The sequence below is a fragment of the Aphanomyces astaci genome, assembly GCF_000520075.1.
Source record: "Aphanomyces astaci strain APO3 unplaced genomic scaffold supercont1.25, whole genome shotgun sequence".
Classification (NCBI taxonomy): Eukaryota; Oomycota; class Saprolegniomycetes; order Saprolegniales; family Verrucalvaceae; genus Aphanomyces; species Aphanomyces astaci.
Window position 1 is genome coordinate 325,719 of NW_009798288.1, and position 16,079 is coordinate 341,797.

General features: G+C 46.5%; 7 protein-coding genes across 7 annotated transcripts; 5 read left to right on the plus strand and 2 right to left on the minus strand.

Moving 5' to 3' along the window:
* The first annotated feature begins 230 nt into the window (after positions 1–230).
* H257_09880 (hypothetical protein) lies at positions 231–1,230 on the plus strand. The gene has a single exon (XM_009836259.1). The coding sequence runs from the start codon at positions 450–452 to the stop codon at positions 1,110–1,112; it is 663 nt and encodes a 220-aa protein (XP_009834561.1). The 5' UTR covers positions 231–449; the 3' UTR covers positions 1,113–1,230.
* Positions 1,231–1,703: 473 nt separating this feature from the next.
* On the plus strand, positions 1,704–2,609 carry H257_09881 (hypothetical protein). Its single transcript, XM_009836260.1, has one exon. The coding sequence runs from the start codon at positions 1,775–1,777 to the stop codon at positions 2,444–2,446; it is 672 nt and encodes a 223-aa protein (XP_009834562.1). The 5' UTR covers positions 1,704–1,774; the 3' UTR covers positions 2,447–2,609.
* A 612-nt stretch (positions 2,610–3,221) lies between these two features.
* H257_09882 (hypothetical protein) lies at positions 3,222–3,893 on the plus strand (the record flags this gene model as incomplete). The annotated part of the gene is made up of 1 exon (XM_009836261.1): positions 3,222–3,893. One exon carries the CDS (start codon positions 3,222–3,224, stop codon positions 3,891–3,893), a length of 672 nt encoding a protein of 223 aa, XP_009834563.1.
* Positions 3,894–5,214: 1,321 nt separating this feature from the next.
* H257_09883 (hypothetical protein) lies at positions 5,215–10,498 on the plus strand. The gene is made up of 16 exons (XM_009836262.1): positions 5,215–5,419; positions 5,488–5,631; positions 5,779–5,951; positions 6,540–6,702; positions 6,763–6,896; positions 7,009–7,136; positions 7,336–7,463; positions 7,532–7,609; positions 7,738–7,823; positions 8,107–8,241; positions 8,339–8,672; positions 9,122–9,294; positions 9,575–9,746; positions 9,796–9,920; positions 10,124–10,236; positions 10,307–10,498. Exons 1-16 carry the CDS (start codon positions 5,275–5,277, stop codon positions 10,452–10,454), a joined length of 2,379 nt encoding a protein of 792 aa, XP_009834564.1. The 5' UTR covers positions 5,215–5,274; the 3' UTR covers positions 10,455–10,498.
* A 269-nt stretch (positions 10,499–10,767) lies between these two features.
* Positions 10,768–11,572, minus strand: H257_09884 (hypothetical protein; the record flags this gene model as incomplete). Its single annotated transcript, XM_009836263.1, has 3 exons — positions 10,768–11,072; positions 11,247–11,400; positions 11,552–11,572. 3 exons carry the CDS (start codon positions 11,570–11,572, stop codon positions 10,768–10,770), a joined length of 480 nt encoding a protein of 159 aa, XP_009834565.1.
* Positions 11,573–14,439: 2,867 nt separating this feature from the next.
* Positions 14,440–15,100, plus strand: H257_09885 (hypothetical protein; the record flags this gene model as incomplete). Its single annotated transcript, XM_009836264.1, has 2 exons — positions 14,440–14,677; positions 14,751–15,100. 2 exons carry the CDS (start codon positions 14,440–14,442, stop codon positions 15,098–15,100), a joined length of 588 nt encoding a protein of 195 aa, XP_009834566.1.
* Positions 15,101–15,767: 667 nt separating this feature from the next.
* H257_09886 (hypothetical protein) lies at positions 15,768–16,079 on the minus strand (the record flags this gene model as incomplete). Its single annotated transcript, XM_009836265.1, has 1 exon — positions 15,768–16,079. One exon carries the CDS (start codon positions 16,077–16,079, stop codon positions 15,768–15,770), a length of 312 nt encoding a protein of 103 aa, XP_009834567.1.

Genomic DNA, 16,079 nt, shown 5'->3' on the forward strand with positions numbered 1-16,079 from the left:
TTACGACCGTTCGCGAAATACAAAGCCAAAAAAGTTTCACCAATTCTTAACGTTACGTTATAATTTGAAAATACAAATCGATTATTGGGATATTTCAGGCACTTCTTAGCACTAAAAAATGCAGCTGGATTTATATTTTCCAACGCTACCTTTAGTTTTTTTTTATTCGAGGGACTTTTTGTGGTGGAGTGCTTCAAACATTTGATATTTTAGTGCACAAAATGCGTTCGCGATATTGATGGATTACCTTAGTATAACGTTACAGGATTCTGACTCCAAATGAGATGTCTGACTCGAAATACACTATACGGATTTACCCAATCAATCATGACAACCATGATGATCCTTGCTGGATCGCAGTACGTGGGTACGGTCGCAAAGGCAACACTCTTGGCCGCAACGAACGTTAATATGACTAAACACTTTCCATTTGCCTCCGTTTTGACCCCATGAAGACATTCGTATCCGTCGCCGTCGTCATCATCGCTTGGAGCATGCTTGCACTCGCCACTTCGGCGCAATGCAACGTCAACTGTCTCTTAGAGTACGCGCCCGTGTGTGGCACCAACAACAAAACGTACGGCAACAGCTGCATCTTGAAGGTCGACGCGTGCTTGACCAACGAAACTATCGCGGTGGCGCGTCCAGGCAAGTGCGAGTGCAGTCCGATCTGCACGGCAGAGTACTCTGCCCGCTGCGCGAGTAACAACGTCACGTATGGCAACGACTGCGAACTCAAGTTGGCGCAGTGCCTAGACGGCACGATCAAGTTGCTCCGTCGCACTGTGTGCACCGCTTGCAATATCGCTTGCACAAAGGAGTACCAGCCGTTGTGCGGTTCGAACGGGATTACGTACGCCAACCGATGCGAGCTCAACAATGCTGCGTGCAATATCAACAGCACGTCGTCCAGTCTGTTCTCGGTGTTTAATGGAGAATGCTCGCCGCCGCCATCGTCCACTAACTCGACGGTGAAGCCCAACTCCACTACTACTAGTATAGTGACGCCGTCGCCTATCGCCACCACCGTCAAATCTGGCACCATGACGACCGTGGCCTCGTCTGCTGTCGCCACTCTCGTGTGCGTGGGACTCCTACTCGTGGCGCCTTGAGAGAGAACCAACCAATGAGACGATTAACGTAAACGTACATTCTATCGCATATTCGGTATACTACTACTACGTCGTACTTTAGTAGTAACTAGTTAATGACAAAGACTGTTCGATTGAGCGTCCGTTTCAACGGTATCTATAACATGAACGAGGTCAAGGGATATATTAGGCTTGCCTGTTGGCAAATGCGATTCTCGTTTATCGGTTTGAATGGTTGTCGTTCGTTGCCTTCGAGAATAGTAAACGACCTTGTTAAGATTGTCGCGTATACTGTACTAGGGATTGTGGCGATGACTCGCCTATCAATTTGCATGGGTACTGTACTAGTATATCCATCCACCCAAAATTTGAAATCACCTTGTACTGTACATACAGTACCTGTCCACTTTGCACCTCGCAACCATCGCAGAGTCCAACGTTTTGCGCGAATTCTCGAAATGCACGAAGCAAAAACTGTACTTCGGCATGCATGATTCACCAAACCCCCCATGTTGAAATGACGTATTCCAGCATCCGTGTCAAGGGCCAGCCAATCAAATCGTGTTTTGTCCATGGACACAAAAAAGAGAACCTGAGTCAAACGTTAGCAGACAGGCTGGCGGGCATCTGAACGACGATTGAGTCTTGGCATCATTGATCAATTTCCTCGATCCCTAACAATAATGCACTTGACGTCCACCATCGTCGCAGTCCTGCTGGCCGCGTCGACCACCACCACCACCGCCCAATGCGAACTCAACTGCATCACAGTTGTCGACCCTGTGTGTGGCTCCAACAACAAAACGTATTCGAACGCGTGCCTCTTGCAGGTCGACGCGTGTACGACGAAAGAAAACATCACGATCGCACGCCCAGGCGCTTGTGTTTGCGATTCCATATGCACGATGGAGTTCGAACCGCAGTGTGGAAGCAACGGCGTCACATATGGCAACAAGTGCAGTTTGAAGGTCGCGCAGTGCAATGACGGGCTCGTCAAGTGGATCTCCGCTGGGGTATGCACCAAAAGCTGCGATGCCGTCTGCACCAAAGAGTACCAACCCGTGTGTGGGTCGGACGGTAAAACCTATGGCAACGACTGCGAACTGAAAAACGCAATGTGCCAAGATAGTACGTCTGGCTTGGTCAAAGTGTCGGACGGGGAGTGCCCAGTGTCGTTGAATACGACCAAGATCCCCACCAGCACTTCTCCTTCGATTGTCACCCCCAGTCCATCCTCGACATCCTCGTCGTCGTCGCCGCCAGTCACCACCGTCCCGTCGAGTGCCACTGCGATGGCCACGTCTGCTTTTACGGCCGCCTTGTACGTCGTGCTTGGCTTGATTGTAGGCTATTAACTGGAACAATCGATTTTGAAATCCTTTTTATCCCTCTTGGCCGACGTCAATTGCATCGAAAACGTCGACAAATATTGTTTAAGACAAAAACACTGTGGAGCAAATTATTTGTAGTCCTTGGATAAGTCCTCCAGAATGAAACTCCAGCTAATATACCAGACGCGACGCTCAAGACTCAGTCAGTGCGTGGCTTCACTATTAATAGTATACATGTACTAGTAGTACTACGTAGTACTAGTATGAAGGAATCTGTCTGCTCGTCCTTCTTAAAGTCAGAATAATGATACCGGTATCGAACTATCGACGCAAAGTGTGAATACTCCGGAGTACTACATGTACACGTACAGTACATATAGGAACAGTACTGCAGTCAGAACTGTCCCTTCAAAGGAACGTGGTACTGTAGAGTTCGTTGTTCAAATGACAGCAACAATTGTGCAGGCAGGAAATACAGTATACTCCACGTGTAGCCAAGAATATAGTATAACGTTAGTGTACAGCCCAGCCTTCTACAGTGGAGGTAGTACTAATATATACTATTGTCCGCTTCTCACTGTCCAACGGCCCCCCCCCGTGGATTTCACTTCGTTCCAATTTTTCAATCAATCCAGTCCATCATGAACAGCAGTGTAGTACCGGTAAATTTGATTTCGAGCTTGAGTAACAAAATACGGTCTCATGTTAATTCAACTCGCGTTGAGACAATTATTGACCCACCACGGCCATTATACGACCCATACGACTTCATTTCCCCATTTGCTTGGTCGCACGTCAAATGCGACTCCAGTACTTTGCCATCGCCATCGCCACCGCCTCTGCGGAATGCGAGATCGCTTGCATCGAATATTACCATCCAGTGTGTGGCTCGAATAACCAAACGTACGCTAACAGCTGCCTGTTGAAGGTCGACGCGTGCGCCGCCAAACAAAATATCACCGTTGCCAGCATCGGTGAATGCCCCGTTGAATTGACGTGCGACACAGTGTGCACGAAAGAGGTAGCCCCGCAATGCGGCAGCAACAATGTCACTTACGGCAACCAATGTTTGCTGGATGTTGCCACGTGCAAAGACCCCCTTGTCCGATGGAGCGGCGACGGCGAATGCAACAGGCCGTGTATGTTTGCTTGCCTTGATGTGTACGATCCAGTGTGTGGGTCCAACATGAAAACCTACGGAAACGACTGCGAATTAAACTATGCAGCCTGCCTTGCCCCTGGTCTGGTCAAAGTCGCAGACGGCGAGTGTTCTACCCACAACACAACCAAGTCCCCCAACGTCACGTCAACTACCCCCCTCAGTACTTGGACGACGACCGTCATGCCTGGCCCCCTGCCCCCTGTCACGACCGTCACATCGTCTGCTGCTGGAACACTTTCCCCGTCGGTATTAGCAACAATTGTTGCACCCGTCACGTTCCTCATCGCGATATCCACGATGAATCTATAACGTTGGCTCGCTGTGTCAGGCCAACGCTTATGGAGGCACCTTTTGCGGCCAGCACAGTGGGGCTGTATCCAAGCGGTCTTGCGAGGAAAGCGGATGCAAGAAGCAAGCCCATGCGCGGGGGCTTTGTGTGCGGCACGGCGGCGGTCGAATCTGCACCGTCAACAGCTATGTGTAGTAGTACTAAAGTAACGTTACATATGTTAATACAAGTACATGATAGCCAACCCCGGATACATGAGACTTGTGACAATGAGTTGTCCAATGGCACACGAGTGTAAACAGAAACCTACGTAGTTACATCCTCAGGATGTCATAGAAGGAACTAGTACGCAATTGCACCCACTTACCCAAGCTTTTTTTCTGGGAGGTATACATATGTCGCAAAACACACAATCAGTACCAACCGCAACTAGGAGATCACTTAAACCGTTCAGCGCAACACATTTTCAGCCTTACTTGTTGATCAAGTTTTTGTCGACTGCTCGGTCTGTCGAACCTATTCGTGTCGCCAAAGTCATGTCCACATACTGGTAATAACGTTATCAGATTACAGTATGGGTGTACCTCGGCGTGTCCAACATATGTCAGCGAATTGGGAGTCGCCTTTTATGCCATCGTTTTGGTGGAATTTTGTCGCACAAAACTACTATTTCCAAAAATGACCCAAATGTTTGGGAAATGATCAATCTGTTGTACCGTGGAATCGAGGTCGCAACCAGCGCGTGGAAACCCCATCATGTACTAGGAGTTCACTTGATGTAAAACCCGCATGTGTCCTGAGGTTGGTTGGCCAATGTGTGGCTCAGACCGTGCCACGTACCCCAACGAGAGCGAGTTGTCCAACGCAGAGTGCGGCACACCAGGGTTGACTCAAGGCAGTGAAGGCGCGTGTGTGGTGGAGCTCAGCGACACCGCCACCAACCTCACAGTTACAGCCCCCCCCCGTACGATGCGAAGCATTGTCGTCGTTACCGACAACGATCGTGTGGTCCCTGGTGACCACGCTCGTCAGCATCGTCGTCGCGGTGACACATGGTTGATGTAAAATAGCGAAAAGTAATATTTAGATCGATCATTCCCTCCATAATTTGAGTCATGAGATGGCTGTGTATCGGAATGGGAATGCGCGAGATTGAAGCTGGCAACCGTAAATCTACAGCTTTAGATCTCGCCAAATCAGGGCACACCCTTGTCGTGGTTGAAACGTAGTACTTCGAAGTATACTGTTTAGTTCTGTTGCCTGTATTAGTAACTGCCACAACTGCACTATCCACGGCCTTTGTTGTAGTATACCAGTAGCAGTTACAAAATACAACCGTGGCGGTTTCAAAGCGACTCGTCCACGGTAGAGTGTGGTGGGGGTACTCACGACGACAGCAATATGGCGACAGTCCACGACAAGACACAAGTGGACGCCATCCCAGCCCCCATGATCATCCAAGGCGGAAAGGGCCGTTTGTACAAGGACAAGTCGCGCAAAATCAAGTGTGTCGTGCAACATCCAACAGACGAGCCCTTGTTGCTAGGTAACCATAGTCCAAACCTTCTCAGGATTTCTTGATGTGTTGACACTATGGGGCGTGTGAATATGCAGGGGAAGTGCTCAAAAAGTGCTCGCGCGGTCCAAAACTCGTGGGTTGCAAGTACAGTATCACCCCCGATTTGTTTTGTTTACGGTGGGAAAGCACGGGTAAACTGGCCAAGCTCACCGACAAATTTTCCCGCACGCCGTCTACCTGTACGCCCCAAAAGTGACAACTAGATTGACGTCCCAGAATGATATATATATATATATATACAATATTGATATATATATACAATATTGCCAGCAGGCTTTGATTAGTCTAACTGTACCGTATATATTCATGTAAACAATGATATATAGTGGACATTGCATCGATCTGCCGGTTGCAACCGGGGGTTACGACCTCGAAGTTCCATCGACTGGACGCCAAGACAAGGCAAACTCACGCACTGTGCTTTTCGATTATTTTGGCGTTTGGGAAGACCATCGACATTGTATGCACGTCTGCGGCCCAATACGACCGCTGGTTTCATGTAAGCAGTATCTACTATGGGACAATTATGTGGTCTATGGATGCATCAATTTGCATGTTGATCTGGAACTGAATGTATATATACATATGCAACCACAGAAAATATTTTATATTACTTTATATTGATGATATATTTAAAGAAAAATAGGCATGCTTCCTTTTGCAGATAAATAAATATACACATGGATTCCCTTTTCAGTCGTATTCAAGTTTGAGATTGAATCGACATGCACAGATCTCACACATACCCGTAATGCCTTTGAGCGGCACAGGGCAAACTTTGCATTTGACTTTACCTTGGAATTTTCTGATGTTATATTTAGATATATTCTCTTTGCGCTCCTATTGAAGGTTACCGTTGACAATGCCATGTACGCCAGTCAACCCTTGGATATTTGGGTTCTATCTCCACCTGCAATCGAATAAAGATATATTTTTTCGGTTCCAGGTGCATTGAAGTTGAATCCATCCATGCATATCAAAATATATGTATATCATTCTATTCAGTTAGCTTATATCTACATGAGTGAATGAATCGTATGCGTTGATCTTGGTCAATGATGTGTATAATATATTTTGATGATGTTAGGGCCTACGGTCGTTGATGGACCGGCTGCGAGCGACAAGATCAGCTGACCCGGAGACGGCGTTTTTGTATCAAATTTGGATCCATGCAGACTCCAACCAAGACGGGATGTTGAGTCGGTCGGAGGTGGAGAAGGTTACGCGTAGCCTCAACCACGCCACAAGTGGTATTGGAATATTCTTCTGACGTAAATATTCAATATATTTTATGATTAATATTTCCCTAGCCAAAGGAGAACTGCGACGGATGTTTACCCAAGTCGACCTCGATGGCGATGGTGAATTGGATTTCAACGAATATTGCGCGCTTATGACACAATTACGCCATCGACCTGAACTCGATGCCTTGTTCCAGCCCTCGGTTCGTTTTATTAATCTTGAACACACAGAGAATTCTACTTTTGCATATGAATAATATATTTCTATTGGTCGAATTCTTATTTCGCTGGTCATATGGATAATATATTTCTTAGGTCAAAAGCCAGCAATACATGACCTCTTCGGCTTTTGAAGCGTTTCTTATCACAAACGGCCACACAACCGACGACATCCAGTCAATTCTGACCCTTTTTACTACAGAGGACATGTGCTCGCGACTACAGTATGTGCTGTATTGTGTGTGGTTGTAATTGTATTGTATACTACTCCAGGGTACAAGCGATTCATCGTTTACAGTTGCTGAGTAACACCTTGTACTTCTTATCCTTTCATGTGAACATTGTACTAGTAAACCAAAAATGAGTAAACTAACCTATATATATATATAGCTGTAGTAGTAATAACATTGACTTTGGGAGTAGGTTTCGACAGTACATTAACAGCACGTGGAACGACTGGGCCAATCCCCATAGTATGACATTGCACCACGATATGACGTTGCCGTTGAGTCAGTACTTTATCGCGTCGTCCCATAACACGTATCTGGAAGGTAACATATATTGCCTATATACATTTCGAATACGTGCTGATATTATCGACTTAAGATATGTATTCTAGGCGATCAATTGCAAAGCCATTCGTCCGTCTACATGTACATTTCGGCCCTCCTACGCAATTGCCGTTGTGTTGAAATTGGTAATCAAGTCTGCAAACTTGTGCATTTACTACATCGTAAATCATGAACTACCTCAATACCAGCAATCTAGTACCCACAATATTACATCTATATATATATATGTTTGCTTACAGCCCATTGCCGGCAGATTGCTGGGATGGCGACGACGGACAACCCGTAGTGTATCACGGGCACACTCTGACGACCAAGATTTTATTTGCCGACGTCATTTGGGTACGTTATTACCAAGCATTTCGATATATATTATCAACCTTTCGATATATATATATTTTACCAACCTTTCAATATATATATTACCAACCTTACAATATATATATATTACCAACCTTACAATATATATATATTACCAACCTTACAATATATATATATTACGAACCTTACAATACATATATATATATCCAACCTTGCAATATAAATATATATTACCAACCTTACAATATATACATTACCAAACATTTCAATACAAATATATATTTATTGAATCTCGTTGGAATAGGGGATCCATGTGCACGCGTTTGAATCGTCGCCATTTCCGGTGATTCTGTCGCTCGAAAACCATTGCAGCGACGCCCAACAAATTGTCATGGCCGACCTCATGACCCAGACGTTTGGTGATCGCCTTTATATTGACGTGAGTGGCCCCTATACACATATAATATATATATATATATTATTCACTTTTCGACAAAGGTATTGGTATACCAAATACATACTGCAACGTTATATAGGACCTAACGAACGACGGCAGTGTTCTACCTTCGCCCCATGCCTTGCAGTACAAAATTCTGCTTAAGGGGAAGCAAGGCCAGGCCGACGACACCACGACTGGCGAGTACTCGGACATGGATGACGATGACGACGACAGTGCCGACGTGGTGTTGCACAAGATCTCAACCAAGACTAAGAAACAACCTCCTCCTACTGGTACTCGTCGCCGGTCGTCTAAAAAATCCAAAGTGTCCCCGGCACTGGCCAGACTGTGCTTGTTCCAAGGCGTACATTTCCGCAACTTTGACGTGGCTGCCACATGGCCATGCAATCAAATGTCTTCGTTTTCTGAAGGTACAATATACATAACCTATGAGAGCATGTGCTCGTATTTTAGTGAGATAATATCCTGTGAACTGTAATATATATATATGTTTATATTGTCCATTCGATTCGAATTTGGAGGGTGGGCGGAGGCTCAATTGAAGGAGCTGAACCACCAAATATTGGCCGACACCCGATCCACCAATCAAAACACTCAGAACTTTTCTAATGGCCAATCCATTTTCTTCAGCACTGCAATGAGTCTTAATGGCCACAATAGTTGGAATTTGTATACAATACTAGCTTCTACACTTATGTTAGTTTCTGTCGACCTCAAACACCAAATTTCGCTCGAAACGACAATATATGTATCCTTTGTCATGGATCAATGCGTACATATACAATATATATATATATATGCACTGTCCCATGGCATTGCTGCTATACATGACAGAAGTTCATCAGGATCAATATGGTAGGCAAGACCAAGAAGCTGGCGGCAGATCGCAAGCTGGCGTTTGCGGCGTATAATCGCACACATTTGTCGAGAGTGTATCCGTCTGGCCTTCGCGTCGACTCTTCAAACTACAATCCTGTTATGGGGTGGGGTACCGGGTCGCAGTTGGTCGCGTTAAACTACCAAACGGCCGACGTATGTGTTGAGTTGTTTCTTGAAATTCTACAAGTCCTTCGTATTGCGTGATATGGGTTTCCAAAAAAAGATCGTATTTATTTCACATTGGCTTTGATTTGGGCAACACATTCTTCTCTTTCATCACAACCAACCATGTGTTGTGGCCATTGGATTTGTCCTATCTCGTGGTATGCCTTTGGGCCTGGGAGTTACGGTTGGCTGGGTCTGGGAGTTACGGTTGGCTTAAAAATAAATTATTAAAATTTTATAAAATATTTTATTTGTTTTGTATTCTTAGTTGCCAATGCATGTCAACCATGGCCTATTCCGTCAGAATGGACAGTGCGGCTACGTATTAAAGCCGCCGTCGTTGCTGAGCCAGTTGGGGACATTTACCCGAGCCATTCAAGCGATCACGGTGACCGTGTGCAGTGGCCAACACTTGCCCAAACCCCACGGGGACAAGAAAGGTTAGGCCTTGGACGTCCATGCATTCGACAAGAAATGCCAATCGTATAGGGGAGATTATCGATCCGTACGTGGTGCTCGACTTTGTGGGGGACGGCGTGTCCAGCCAGTGCAAGTCGCCGACTATTCAAAACAACGGGCTCAACCCAACGTGGGGGTTCACAGCGACATTTGATGTACTGTACAATATACCCCCAAAGAAACCTGGGCCTATTTGGAAGATTTTCTGTGTGGCAGGACATCGTTTATGGGTTGTATGTCATATATCGTCAAACCCAGTTCGTCGATGTGATCGTGTTGGGGTTGCTCGACATACTGTATGCGAAACGAAGAATTCGAAATAATGATGCAATTTATAAAATGAATTGTCCTTGCCTAGGTGGGCGTCGAAGCCGAACTGCATGTTCTAGTGCTAACTGTGATGGACAAGGACTTGGACCGAGACGATATGATTGGATTTGCAGCCTTGTCACTTCCGTGCATTCGACCTGGGTTCGTCATATTGCAACTGGAATTGATGGGAATAGAAGATATTTTTTTATGTATATATGTTTGCGAATAGGTACCGCACGGTGCCGCTGTATGCTAGCGACGGGTCGCGGGCGGGGCCGTACGAGTTCGCCTCGCTTTTTTGCCATTTTACACTGCAGCAAGCAAAGGACGACGACGATGTTGAAGAAATGGATGGGTGGCCCAAGCTGCCAGAATAGAGTAATTACATGGACAATACTAATCCAAGCACAATGATATATATAACATGTCGCATCCACATGAATTAGTCGCAACGTTATGGTGCAACGTTTTTCCAAGCTGGGCTCCTATTTCCACGACGACGGCTTGTGGAATATGAGCTGATGATAGCGCTGAAAATCCCCCAAGGCTGACGATATTTCGGCATTACTACATACTTCCTTTGTCCCACATTAATATGCCAAAAGAAAAACACACTTTTCCACATTACTGTGAACAAATTGATTTTATTGGCTCATTAGGATATACAAGATTTTCATTGGTCATTAAGTCCTAGCCTACAAAAGAAGGGACACAGGGCAAGACACATTCTGCATCAGAAGCCTTGATTGCAGGTATGACCTTGTTGATGACGTAGTCTCGGTACACAGTTGCATTCACGTTGACCAAGGACGTGGCCATGGTACCGGTGGGACGGTTGCGTGAGTTGCGAACAGCGGGGACGGACTCCACGAATGGCCACACGCCCACTTTGCCATCAAACAACACCCCGTGGTCGTGGTGGTCATCACCTTCGGGATAATGCGCTTGCTCCTCAACGTCCGCTGCGGAGGGGTCTCGCCGGGAACCAGGTACACCTTGCGGCGATTTTTGTCAGCATTGAACCACTTTTCGTCCAAATAGACCACATCCCATAGGCTCTCAAATTCAAAATCCAGTGCGTTCTGCCTTGTTGGCTTCCGTGATGAGCGGCTTGATTCGAGTCGACCGACGAACGAAGATTCCCATCTTCAGGTGGCGGCTGAGTGTACCCATGGAGAGACCAATGGCAGCGGAGATGTCTCTCGTGGTCGATCGCTGGTCCATGGGAACATCACGTACGAGGATCCGGATGTCGTCGGGGGAGTACTTGGGCTTCGGACAAACCTTGGCGCACTTGTTGGACGTCAGGGTACCGTAGGTACCCTGACGTCCCAGATATAGGCAACACTGCGGCGTTCGATGTCGAGCATTTCAACAGTTCTTGTGAATGCGCCACGGACTAACTTGCCATTCACAAGAAAGTGATGAAGTTGTTGGATTACTTCAGCCTTCTTGCTGCTGGAGACGTCCTTACGCGTGCGGGGGGCTTGACCATGGCGGCAAATTCAAAAGTGTGTTGGTTTGAATATGCGGTGTAATTTTATTCGGTTGGTGGAAATTCGATGTTCATTCTGGGCGCGAAGAAGTTGCTTCGGCGATTAACATCCAATGCATGGTACCTGTAGTTTTTTATTGTCTTTTTAAAATGATATCATGCATCGAATTTGGTTAACACATTAATTTCCGGGGTTGATGACAACTCGTAAGGCATATTAATGTGGGACAGAGGAAGTATATGACTATAGTAACGTTACAGTATATTCTCTGAACTTGTAAAATGACCTTCCCCACGAACTTTCAGTTACCATGCGCTCTTGAAAGTCTCGCAGCTATTGGCACAATGTGCCCTCGCACCAGTGCACGTATGAATTAGAACATGTTGTGGATTTCTCCGTACCGTAACATATCGAGGCAAATGACGAACATTTTCATGGTTCCTGTTGGGCGTAAACATCATCAGTGCATGCCAGCGGGACCCAAGCTCACGGAGGAGGTGACCGTGATTTCTCGCTCGCTGTCGCGGACACGGTTGATGAATTAGACCAGTCCTGGTGGATCTGGGAATGACTCATAACGACCTCCATGCTCCAACTTTGTGTTCTTCTCGTTGCCGTCGTACGACATCAGTTGGAAGTGTTGGTCTGTCCAGTTACGAAGGGTTCATCGAGAGATTCCGAGAGCCTTGGATACATAGCGGTTGTTTGCGGTCTGAAGTAGAACAAGCGCATCGAGCTTGGTTGAAATTGGATACGAAGGCGACACATATTTGGATGTATGTGTTGGAATTTAATTTGAAGGAGGCGCGGGCGGGAAGTATTAAATTTCCGCCAATCAAACTGAAGTATGTTCACATTCAAATTTGATTGGATAAAACTATATGATAACTTCGATGGGCCTTATGTTCGGTTTTTCCCAGGACAGACATTCGAGGTAAAAGATCTCTCACATCATACCCCTCATGGTCTTAATATGTCTCATGACTTGATTTTCCCACGTTTCTCACAGACTTTCGATGCATTGGGTGTGTGCACCAGTGGCGGAGTCAACGAAGTTGTCAGTGTGATTCACCCACTGGTGTCCACATTTCATGTCATGAAGGTCGCGCCAGGGTGTTTTAGTGAGAGGCTTCGTTCGTAGAAACGTACGACCCAAACTTGTCCGACATAACCAGACTTCCGGGCCGTACGTGTTTCTTGCCAAGAGCGTCGGTTTCGTGCAGTCCTCGACGACCAATATGCCAAACTACCGCTTGGTTGCCCTATCGACACCGCCAAAGAGCCAATGGCCTTGGTGAACCCGTAGTTTGACTTCTTTTTCAACGACGTCTCGTCGATTACGATGACGTGGCCTTCGCCGCCAATCCAAAGCCAAAAATAAACAAATTTAGATGAATATATAATTGTAAGCAATTGAGATGAATATATAATTGTAGTAGTTTACCTTCATTTCGCTTGCAAGCATTTCGGTCGAGCAAAATCGCGGCAATAGTTGTAACAATTGCACACGGTGTCCGTCGACACTCCTTCGTCATCCATGACAGTCTTCGATGGCTTGTGCGAAGCCCACAGTCCACTCGTACAATAGACGCAACAGCGTCGTCAGTGGCAACTTGAACTAGGCAAATAACGAGCCAGTGCGGATACTCTTGTCGGCGGAATGGTCGACGGTCGGCGTGGGGCTTCTTCTGGCACCCCTAACGCCAACCGGTCTTCGTCTTCGACAGCAACATGTGTTTCCCACAGGTAGGGCACGCCATTGACCCCTCTAGAAGGCCAAGTTGACGACACCACAACGTACTAGCATCTTTGGAAGCGGTGATCTCCAGGAGGGTTTGGTACGTGAACCCGTTCAGTGCCGACATGTCGCATCGAGGGTGGTGAGCAGTGCTGGCCAGTTATAGAAATTAAAGTGACCACGATTTGAATTACAGATCGCACTCACTTTGACTTATTGTAACTAACTTGCATATACAGTACTCTTCGTCATTACTTGAATCCTCGGACGAGGAGGATGACGAGTACATTCAGCTGCAACTGGACGTGACCATGACTGACCGGTGGGAAAAATGATACTTTTGGCTGTGACAGCCATAAGTTGCGTGTTTATCCGTACAAAACATAATTAAACGTCTCGACGGATGGAGATAGTCTGACCAATGGCATGCCGACATCAACATATTCTTCGACGTACAGTGCTGGACGGCGAAGTTCGCAGAGAGTTGCACCAAAAATAAAATTCAATATCCAAAAGTCCCGATGTAATAACCGACCTATGATTGGGCAAAACAATTGCTATTTCCATACGAAAGTCGAAGATATGTGGTTCTAGTGTCGGCCCTCGCGAGGAATGTCTTTAAAATGGATAATCCAAACTCAATTAATCGAAGATATGACAAGCTACTTGGTCCACTGTGATTGATAGGTGCTTCGGCAGTCACTGATGTGTGTTACATTGCTAACGGAATACTGTAACGTATAGTACACTGTAAGCTTGCCACCACCTTGGCGACGGTCTTGGACGATAGGCGAAGTCACACCAGTCAAAAGTTAAGCTCAGCATATATGAGTCGTGTAACGAGTGTAGTGATATGCTGATTTGTGATCCTTTTGAATGATAATAGCCTAGGTTTTGTCTTGACCAATCCAACTCCACCACACGTGGTTCAACATAAAACTGATCAAACTAGTTCACAAGAGCTTCCCACTTTAAGCTGTCCAAGTAATATGCCAACTCCCTACTTTATGCGGCTAAACCAAGTACATAACAATATATCGTTTCAAACTCTGCCTGATAAACAACGAGAATGGGACGATCGTGTAACATGATACTACCTGTAACTACCTACGAATCGTACATACCGAAATGGCATCAAAACGACCCTTCACAGTACGAGCACTCCATGGCACGACGAGGACCAAGGTTGTCGCAATTGCCACCTTGCAAACACCGCCCCCAGAGGTTCTAACCGGCGCCGACGAGGAGGAGATTGCTTCCATCGTAGCATTTGCAGCGTCCAAGGAGGACAATTACTTTAACGCAATGGTCGAACGTTCCAACACGAATGCACATGAAGCAAGTCCAAGTGAAATGTCGGAGGCGGGTACTTAACAATTCACAAGGTTTAGCTCTTTAATAATCCTTGTTGTAATCCGTCACTCTGAATATAAATGTAGACATGATGGCGATTAACCATCGCGCGACCAAAACGACTATTTTGGATAAGACGACGCCAATGAAATCGATGCAGATTCAGCATCGCACAACTAGGCATTTTGCCCGTCGTCAAAAGTATGTGGCGAGTTATACTACAAAGCTGCAACAACTTATGCGGCCGTCTGGCTGGTTCTCCAACGACCCCAGCTCCGCGAGCAACTGGGTGATCACCATCTCGAATGGCTCAGTGTCTGTCATCAGCTTGTCTTGGAGCTTGGCGTGTATGGCACGTTTTTTGGCCTTGATCTGGTGGGCACAGTCTGTACAAGGATGCTTGAGCCCTTCACAAGCCCGCTGCATGACGTGTTGAAAGAGGCACATGCCTTCGATATTCTGCTATCAACATCTTGGCGTTCATACAACGCTAGCCACTGGTCACATTTTGGAAGGACTTGACGGTCGTTTTCCCCCTGTTGACAAAGTTGGCGTTTGCTGCACTGGGTTGAGGCGTCCAGTGCTTATCAGTGTGTGCAGCATGGAAGGAGTTGAAAAGCTAACGCTGCGGGAATGCTGCGCTCACCCGGTTGGCGATCAACTTGTCGAATTGGGTATCATGCCAAACCAATTGGAAAATCCAAGTACATTTAACATACAATATAGCTCATGCGTTTTCAAATCAATTAATGGGACAGATGATCGCGTTTCGAAGCAAGGGCGTGGCGTATCAAACCATCTTCGACGTTTTCCTGGGCAAGCTCTCGACCAACATAAAGGATGTTGCGTACCACCAATTTGTCGATGCGTCGCGACGATTTATAGTCGCGCCATACCTCCTGAGTCGTGTGGAATTTATTGTCAAAACGGACAAACCTTTCCTGTTTGTGCTGCATGCACCAGGGAGGGAGCGACTTCTGCTGGGCCAATATAACAGTATAAACTATACATGGAGGTGAAGTATTAAAAACCCTGTGCTATAGACAATAGATGGATTTGCTTCGGCGAAGAAGTTTTCTGCCTGCCACGGTGGTGCTGGTGGCTCATTTGGTTGGGCCGGCGGTCCGGAGTTCATGTGGGAAGGCCCACATGAACTCCGGCAGTCGCATCTTCACACACAGACAGGCAAGTTGGTCGATCGAAATTTGAAACTTGGTGTGGGCGGTGGCAGCATCCGTACGCCGGTCGAAGTTGTTAAGGTTGTTGATAAGGGGGCGCAGTACGTTAACGCCAATCAACACTTCGACGGTGTACAAGAACGTGTCAAAATCACCATGACATTGCTCTAGCAGTGCAGTTAAGAGAGGCACGACATCGCGGTTCCGAAGCACTGGTGGTAACCGCATGACTCGCAT